Here is a 9,148-nt window from a genome sequence, read left to right on the forward strand (position 1 = left end):
TCCGTCACTGCTACGTCGGGTCACCGTCGGGGAAAGGAAACCTAGATTGCAGTCGAATGGAATAGTATCAATCTACTATCGGGTTGCTTGGCAACAAAAAAAGTGGAGCCTGCACTTATCGTTTCCACGACTGTTTCTCCACCTTGTAGCACCACGCTTTCCTCCCCATGCTCCATTATCATAATTATGTGGCCTGATGATGGCAGTATGCTAGATATGTCACAACCCTTCTTTAGCCCCATATGCGAGCCAACTCAGACATTAGAGAGGAAAATTGAAAACTTTTTAAGCCCATTTTGAACTACGCCTGAAACAATGGGGGAATCATGCATGATGCTGTACACACAACATAACCGAGGACTATGCTAGAGAAACAAAAGAAATAAAGGGGGAGAAATAAAAGGGGAATTCCCAAAGAGTATCTGAGTCTGGTGACTATAATTCGAAAATATGCGATTGGATCCATTGTATAACCTTACCCCCGAGGTTTCACAGCAAGCTCTCGTACTTGTCGAGGCCTTGCTTTGGTGTTGCCTGCGGCGCACTGTTGTTTAGAAAAGCATTGGGGGAGGTAGTTGTACCAAAAGCTGAACCTCCCGGCTTCGGTAGTTCCCCAGGACTGCCAAATGATCCAACGGAGCTGTGACCCGACGGAGGCGGAGGAATTGAAAATGCAGAGTAATTGGGGGCAGCTTGAGTGGGTTGGCTAGGCATAGGTGCCTGTGTCTTCATGTTCGCTAGCGCTCCCAGAGAAAGACCGGAAACATTAGATCTCTGGGCCGATTGCTGATTGCTCGCGGGGCTCGGTATACTCCACGATGAAGAAGGCGAAGGCTGCAGTGTAGGAAACGACGGCGTCCGGGGAGACTTGGCCCGACTGGCAGGTTCTAGGGACGGGAAAGTGTTCAAGCTATAATCCGGAGTGATCGAACGCATGCTGAGGTTGTTTTGGGCTGGGAGCATGTTCCCTTTCACACCTGGACTTGTAGTACTAGAAGACCAGGTGAAGCCCGCAGGCGATGTCGTTTGAGCAGTAGACTGCACTGCGGGAGGGCCCGAGGTGAGGCTACCCCATTGGTCAATGTCCTGGTCATTGGAGGTGGCTGCCGTTCGTCCTAGAACAAGACGCTCAAAGTTGTCTCTTGTGTTGTCCATGTTAGACTGACCCATCGAGATTGCGGCCGTTGAGGAAGACCCAGTGCCGTTCTGGAATCCTCCAGTATCTCCTCCGGACGAAAGCTCTTGGAGCTTCTTAGTCTGTTCCTTTTCGATCTTCGATGAGATATCCTTGATTAAAGTCATAAATTCCCCAAATTGACGCAGGTCAAGGAGGGGCCCAAGACTGAAGCTCCAGAGAACCGGGAGGACTTCCAGAGCAAGAAAGTCGGTGTCCGCCACTGTTTTAATTTGGCGGAAGACAGACAAAGCAGCCATCATGACAGCTGGTTCCTTGGTTTTGATGGCTTTCAACGATGGGACAAGCTTTTCTTGTATCGTGTACTTGTCTAGGATGGATGACTTCACGGACTGCGACTTGCTCGTTTGGCTTACACCCGATAGATCATCTTCGATTGCCTCCTTGCTTTCCACGGAGCCGCCACAAAGTACAGCGAACGCTTCCAGACAACGCACTTTGATAGCAAGACTGTTTGTCCGACTAAAGGTCGAAGCTATAGGCGGGAAAACTTCGTTTTTGACAGTGCTGAAGTCAAGGACCGGAAGAATAACTGGTAAGCACTTGATTGCACCATCTACCAAGGTGTGCGTGGGTGAATCGAGTCCCAGACGGATCAGGGGCAGGATGTCTGCTAAGGTTAGTTATGGCTCATTCGCGTGTCTTCGGTTTCACCGACCTTCTTTGAACTCCTTTCCGGAACAATTATCTGCAACGACGCGCATGTTTTCTAGGACGACCAAAAGACCCGCGTCTCTTTTAGAGTCGCGGTCTTGGACAGTACCTTTCCCAGTTGGGAAGGCCTCTTTGAGCTGAGGTATCACTCGCTCCGGGAACGTGCGGCGTGAATTGGGAATACGCTGCAAGATTGCAAATACATTGCTCAAGATAAGAGGCAAAAGTTCACGATCCTTCAGCTCTTCCAGTAAGGCGCCCAACACCTTTCTGTCTAGCACGGAGACTGGGAACTCTGGCAAGACCCGTTGAAGTCCACGCATGAACTGCGACTTTTCGTTGGCATTTTTTGCAGGTAGAGACTCTAGAAAGCGAATGGTCGAGACCAGAATATTATCGAAGTACTGGGATTGTTGAAATTCGCGCGCATTCAGACGCTGAGCAGGCCGTCTCGTTATCAGCCTGGGTAAAACGTGAGAAAGAACGTCCTTTGGGATTGGGCCTGATGATAAGAAGTTGTTGCCTTGGGAGGGAGTGCTGGATGGAGAGCTGAGAAGCTTTTTGTACGTATTCACATTGGAATGCGTTTGTAGAGGGGAGACATGGGGTGAATTATAGAGCGCCACTATGATTAGACCGAGCGAAAACAGATCCGCTGCAGGAGTGACATTGGTATCGAGGACAAAATCGGGTGAAGTATAGTCCAGATTTAATTGCACAGATTGAGGCAGACGTGGGTCTTGGTAGAGAACCTCTGATAGAGCCAAAGGTGGGAGAGTAGAGCGTGACTCCGTAGAGCTAGCGGGGCCGGCAAATCCAAGCCCGGAGATTTTCCAATCCGATTTGGCATTGATGTAGATGGCCTCGGGGTTCAAGTTGCCGTGGACAAGCCCAGCAGACTCATGAAGGAATTCGAGACCTTTGGCAACTTGCAATAAGCCTTTTTGGATCTCTAGTTCGTCGATCTCGAGGTCTCTTCGCCTGCGCGTGCCGTCGGGCTCTTCCACCATGTAACGGCTGGACCTCGAGCCATTCCTCGAAGTGGTCTCCTGCGCGTCTTTTGCCTGCAGTAGTCCGGCAAGAGACGCTGTGATCTGCTCGGTAGCAAACATGAGCCCGCCATTCCGAGTCTCTTCGACGGGCTCCAGCACTTGAAGAACAGACGGATGCCGGAGCCGCGCAAGATTGCTTGCTTCCCGCTTCAGGCGTTCGACAACATCTTCTTGCAGCTTTTTGGTGGAAGAGCTGGAACGACTACCAAGTCCAGTTGATCTCGGTTCGAGAACCTTCTTGTCAAAGATGAAGATTGACGCTGTGGTTCCGGTAGATTTCTTCTTCCCATCGTGGATTTTCCAAGGACCGGAGATCACGGTGGGGTGTGGAGAGATGTGGTAGTTGGATGATATATTAGAGCTCAGGGATTTGAGAGCAGACGAAAACATTTTTGTCTGTTTCAATTCTCACCACAGAAGACACGATAAAGCTGAGATAAAAAGAGAAATCCGCCGCAATGGGCTCAGTGCTTCCAGTGTGGTCGTCGAAACACTGGAAGTATGCAATGCGGTTCCGGGGGTTGGAAGAACAGGGACACAGAAGATAGGGGAACAAATATTACAAGAAATAGTATTATATAGAAACCGAAAGAGGAAGGGGGGGCGCGTAGCTGACAATGCTAAGTTGAGTCCTCCTCAAGCGTAAACGAGGCGAATGATTTCCTCGCTATCATACATTGCCCGGCCTCTGTTTCTCTTAAGTGTTAAATTAATATGATATCTCTCTCCCCTCTGGTAGCTTTCAGGTATCAGTTGGCCGCTGCTAATCTGCCCGGTCGGCGAGCATCACGTGCAAGGAACACTCCTTGGCCAATCAGGAATGGAGACTGGAAGGAGGGTCTTTCCCCGGACTCACCGCCTGGCTGGAACGCGGATTTACTGCCGGCAACTCGCTTCGCCGACGTCGGACTCGAAACGGAGACTGACCAAGAGAGAGCTCCTTCTAGGGTGTCTGATTCATCACCGGTTCATCGATTGGTTGGAGAGTTTGCAATATAGCCTGTACAATTGCTCATATAGGTAACCATTTACGTACTGGCGGGACGCCCAGATTCAAAGGTTCGCTTAGTGTGGTCTCCATGATTGAACCCAAATCGACCTTGTCAGACCTTAATCTCGGAGTTGGTGCCGTAGTCCGTGGGCAAGAGTCATAGACTACCGTTCTTATCCGCCTTTTAAGCTCCACAGCCCGCCCTCGGTCCTGTCGGTGCATTCTTCTGGTTTATTTCCTGTCGTGGTTCATTCTCCTGCGCTTCTTTGCTGTCCTTTTTCTGGGATTCCTATTCTTTTTTACCTGGTGTTATTACCCCCTGGATTGTTATTTAAGCCGGAAAGCAATCATGAAGTCATTTCAATTCGCTCGTCGCAGGGCGTTACAAAGCCTCGTCGCACCGCGCGCCTTTCAATCTCCCGCAACGGCTCAGTTATGGAAGCGATGCTTCAGTGCTACTTCAGCTGCTGCCTCCCAACTAGCCCCCCTTGACCCCTCGAAACTTACAGTCTCGAAGACGAATACCCCTAAGGAATTGACTGCCCCGAAGGACTTGGTCTTTGGCAAGACCTTCACCGGTATGACAAGCACGTGTCGTTTCTCAGCGCTGTTCAATTTCTAATGCGCATTCCATCTTAGATCATATGCTCTCGATTGAATGGACCGCGACGGAGGGATGGCACTCTCCCCAGATTGTTCCGTATCAGAACCTCAGTCTCGACCCGTCGGCTTGTGTTTTCCACTATGCGTTCGAATGTTTTGAGGGTATGAAGGCCTACAAGGACCAGTCTGGTCAGATTCGCTTGTTTCGTCCGGACAAGAACATGGCGCGCTTGAACAAATCCTCGAAGCGCATTGCTTTGCCTTCCTTTGATGGCGAGGCCCTCACCAAGCTGATTGGAGAGTTTGTGAAGTTGGACAGCAGGTTCATTCCAAGGTTGGTGAAAAGCCCACCAATTGATGATTGAGGATAATAACTTACCTTTAAATAAATAGCGAGCGGGGTTACTCTCTGTACTTGCGGCCCACGATGATTGGAACCCAAAAGACTCTCGGTGTGGGACCCCCGGGCTCTGCTCTTCTGTTCGTGATTGCAAGCCCGGTTGGCCCGTATTACCCCACTGGCTTCAAGGCCATTTCGTTGGAGGCTACCGACTATGCTGTTAGAGCCTGGCCTGGTGGTGTTGGAGACAAGAAGCTGGGCGCCAATTACGCCCCCTGCGTCCTCCCTCAGCTGGAGGCGGCGTCCCGTGGCTTCCAGCAGAATCTGTGGCTTTTTGGAGAGGAAGAATACATTACCGAGGTCGGCACCATGAACCTTTTCGTTGCTCTGAAGAACAAGGAAACTGGCCAGAAGGAACTGATCACTGCGCCTCTGGACGGAACAATCCTTGAGGGTGTGACCAGAGACTCCGTGCTGGGGCTGGCTAGGGAAAGACTGGTGCCCAAGGGCTGGACCATCTCCGAGCGTAAGCTCAAGATGTCCGAAGTCGCCGAAGCGGCCGAGGAGGGCAGAATGATCGAAGTGTTCGGCGCCGGTACTGCAGCTATTGTGAGTCCCGTGCGGACAATCAGCTACCGGGGTAAGCTGGTCGACTGCGGCCTTAAGGAGACTGAGGAAGCAGGCGAAATTGCTCTTCAGATGAAGAACTGGATCGAGGGTATCCAGTATGGTGATGAGAGTCACCCTTGGAGGTAAGTTTAGAGCCTGCCTGTTTCCCTATGGATGTTGCAGCTTGCTAACCGACCAGTAGCTATGTCCTCTAAATCAGCGAAAAGAGGTTTTAACAATGGAAATGGTCTTTTAAGCTTGCATTGCTAGATTTTTCTGGTATAATTTGATGATAGATGGATATCAAATGGCCGGTCTTGTTGGCATGTTTTTTACTATACGTCGATTTAGTGGTGATTGTTCTTGGCGAGCACGAGCATCACATCAAAAGAAAGGCGGGTTTTTTGTTTCTTACGTCTTGCGACCTAGCGGTGATTGGATTACCCCAGTAATCGAGGGCAAAGTTTCTGGCGTTCTCAGGAAACGGGACTGAAGGTGTCTGCCAGGTAATCCTAGACAAGACGGAAACATCATCTGCGGCCTCCTGCACGACATACACGCCCGTCCAGCAACAGAGGTCAAGGATGATGGCGATGTACGCGAGGAGCCTGCAGATAACGGGCCATGGCAGATGTAGTCAGCCGTGCCTTGGAGCGATTACTTGCAGGACGCCTGAGGCACGTCCCCTGTCTCAGTTGGTTGCGTTTCACCCCCTCGTGAGGTGCACACGGCAGCTGTGTTGGACATGGGCTGTGACTCGGGTGAATTTGGTTTGCTGGCACGCTCAGCCGTCTCTGTAAATAGCATCGCTATACAATGATATCCTAGCTACCATACTCTCGAGTTGTAACAATCGACACAGGATGATCGACAGTCGCTAGATGCGTATCCCGCCAGACTCATTGATTATTGGATATCTCCTCATCAATGGAGTAGATGCACGCCCATGGGATCCCAGTCACGAAGACCAGTAGGGCGTGGCTGTTCGGTTTCGGCCCCGAACTACACGGAGAGCAGTGCCCGGACACGGGATATCCAACACCTCCTGGTCCGCCCATACTTCCAGGTCTCCGTGAGTCAGTGTACCTCTATGAACTGTGCAGTAGCATTAAGATAGTATCAACTACGGGGTGACTTCTAGGAAAACCAACCAACCTCAGGCTACTGAACCCCATCCAGGCAACAATCACTTGCGAGCAGATCATCGAGCATATGGCAGCAGCAGTAGGAGTCTCGTGTCCACTATGCCTTACTCTGCCGGCAGGATCCGTTCCGTCAGTCTTTCTGTCCCTTCTTTCCCGAGATGGAGCGATTCAATTCTCACAGAATGCTCCATCCATGGCAGTTTAGCCAGTAGCGGGAGTCTATGCAAATGGATGGTGGAACCCTGTCCATACCGTCATACCAACAGATTCCAGAGAATGTTGATCGCCGTGACCTTGCAATACATCTAGTCCAACCGAGCAGTGTGGCAGTGTGCTAGCTCGAGAGTGGGCCATGAAGCCTACAGAATCTGAAACAACCGATGGGGCACCTTAACGACCAATATTCTTCAACACCGGCCCAAGCAGTAGGATTGTGGTCTTGGCGAGATGTCGAATTATCACTGCCTAAGGCCTACAAAGCACAAATGGGGACGGACGTATTGGCCCCATCAGTACTCTGTAGTCCATACTAGCGTGTTCTCGACACGGAGACGGACGAGCCGCAGTAAACCCCGAGCTTTTGCCACGAGGTGACAGCAATCAATCAATCAATCAATCAATTCTTCCTTCACAATCACCCGTGCGAAGGAAGGCAGCTGCCTGCCTACTCCCAGCTAGCAGCAGCCCGATAGAGTGAATAACCCGACCCACTACCACACAACTGATGTCCGAAGGAGTTGACGTAACTCGGACTCACAAGGGTTCATTTAATCTACTGACCGGGCCAATTAGTCCCCAATACACTCGTACAAGAAGTCATTTGATTGATTGCTCAATGGATTGATTGCCGGAATGAGGTCGGCAGAACTATGTCCGTTCCGGACAGTCCGCGGAGTTCGGACAGCACATTCACCGTCCCCGAGACCTCTGACGAAATGGGTTTCTAATGGTTCCCCAATATTCTCTCAAACAGATACTAGTCTTAGGCGGCCATAGTTACCCGTGGCTCTCGTCAACACCTTATTCTAGGATTGGAAATCACATCCTAGTTATGCACAATACTACTCGCGTTGAACCTCTTTGCTACCGGTTACCAATCTGGTTTGATACGGCGTTACGGAGCCTTCCAGACACTCCTGGTCCATGGTACAGACCGATACCTGTACTACCACCCTCGTCGGGCAGGCCGACAACTAGACTAACTACTAATAATTAATTACTACCAAGCAAGGTAAGGCGTCTGCGATATGTGTACGCCCATTTTGGCTGTGCACACAGCCCTCTATACACACACAGCACAACAGCTACGCACGCACTTGGATGAGGCTCTGCTGTGTTGGCTTTTGCATCACTAGTCCTGCAACCAGTCAAAACGCGAATGGAATCCACCTTAGGCACCCAGCCCGTCACAGTGGTTTGGCTACCACAAAGACATCAACAAATCGCAGCTCTGGCTGTCCGTTTTAGAATTTCCGAGTCAACGGGCAACTGCAAAGTAGCAAGCGCCCAAGGCGGCACCTGGTTTTGTCATTGTGTCGGCAATCTGCAGTATTAGGTTCATTAAACCAGGCCTGGTCAAAGTCGTTGAACAGACCTGTACCAGCTCCACTGGTGAACGATATTGCGATAATAACTAGCCCTCTGGATTTTAAATAACCGCAGCAGTGCCCCATGCATCTGGTGGACTACTAATGGGCCAAGGCTAGTACTACCTAGTGGGATCTACAGATGGTGATTGGTACCCTCGTTTATTGGTGTCACTCTCATCAACACATGGTAGCACTAGGGATATACTCTCCCAGCAGACAAAGTCTACGAGACGACAAGCCACTGTTGCAACTGTTCAGTCAATATTATTTTCAGTACACAATCAGCTTCAGCGTGTCGATCATTAAATCATCGAGTCACATCGGTGTGCTCATTTCGAGCATGAAGGGTGTGGCATGGGCCGCAAATAGTAAGCGAGCGGGCTGTAACAGACGTGCCCGGCTTATTACACCGTACACTGGCGCAAAGGGTCTGTGGGCATGGGCACCTATGAGAAAAGATTGCGATATGGAGCAGCGAGTATGAAATTGGGGGCCATTTCTGCCGTTGCTCCGTTCTGAAACTAGTCCCCTGCTAGGTTGAGGGGGCGGAAGACTAGGCGATGTTGGCCTCATGTCGCTGCCACGTTAGGATAGCAATGCATCAATTATTGCGAAAATGGGGCCAACACTATAATGTTGTGTTTGTGGAGGAACACCAAGAAGGAAGAAAAAAAAGACGCATTGTTGCGAACCTTGCCCACAGCCATAATTAGTCAAAAGATAACTTTCTTTTTTTTATGTCTTCACAAAACATCATCAATATTATGATTCTGAGTGGCAGCGCCTTGAATCTGATGAAGGGGGAACAATGATGTGACTATAATGATCGTCAGATCTATAGGAAAGTCAGACAAGGTTCCTGAAAGCTTGAGGATTCCTCAGGCCAGGCATTGAGCCGTCGCATGAATGCCTCCGACCTTTTCCCACGAGGCATGCTGGCATTAATTTAGCATGGCCGATAAGGATTGCA

At 50.4% G+C, this 9,148-nt stretch overlaps 3 protein-coding genes across 3 annotated transcripts; 1 reads left to right on the top strand and 2 right to left on the bottom strand.

Moving 5' to 3' along the window:
* Window positions 1–489: 489 nt before the first annotated feature.
* AtWU_02583 (putative protein kinase Scy1) lies at window positions 490–3,291 on the bottom strand (the record flags this gene model as incomplete). Its single annotated transcript, XM_035497696.1, has 2 exons — window positions 490–1,805; window positions 1,854–3,291. The coding sequence occupies 2 exons, from the start codon at window positions 3,289–3,291 to the stop codon at window positions 490–492; spliced, it is 2,754 nt and encodes a 917-aa protein (XP_035353589.1).
* A 950-nt stretch (window positions 3,292–4,241) lies between these two features.
* AtWU_02584 (branched-chain amino acid aminotransferase, cytosolic) lies at window positions 4,242–5,659 on the top strand (the record flags this gene model as incomplete). The annotated part of the gene is made up of 4 exons (XM_035497697.1): window positions 4,242–4,470; window positions 4,532–4,829; window positions 4,889–5,587; window positions 5,647–5,659. 4 exons carry the CDS (start codon window positions 4,242–4,244, stop codon window positions 5,657–5,659), a joined length of 1,239 nt encoding a protein of 412 aa, XP_035353590.1.
* A 117-nt stretch (window positions 5,660–5,776) lies between these two features.
* On the bottom strand, window positions 5,777–6,251 carry AtWU_02585 (uncharacterized protein; the record flags this gene model as incomplete). The annotated part of the gene is made up of 3 exons (XM_035497698.1): window positions 5,777–5,779; window positions 5,860–6,052; window positions 6,106–6,251. 3 exons carry the CDS (start codon window positions 6,249–6,251, stop codon window positions 5,777–5,779), a joined length of 342 nt encoding a protein of 113 aa, XP_035353591.1.
* Window positions 6,252–9,148: the final 2,897 nt, after the last annotated feature.

The sequence above is a fragment of the Aspergillus tubingensis genome (genome assembly GCF_013340325.1).
Source record: "Aspergillus tubingensis WU-2223L DNA, scaffold_4, whole genome shotgun sequence".
In the NCBI taxonomy this organism is placed as follows: Eukaryota; Fungi; Ascomycota; class Eurotiomycetes; order Eurotiales; family Aspergillaceae; genus Aspergillus; species Aspergillus tubingensis.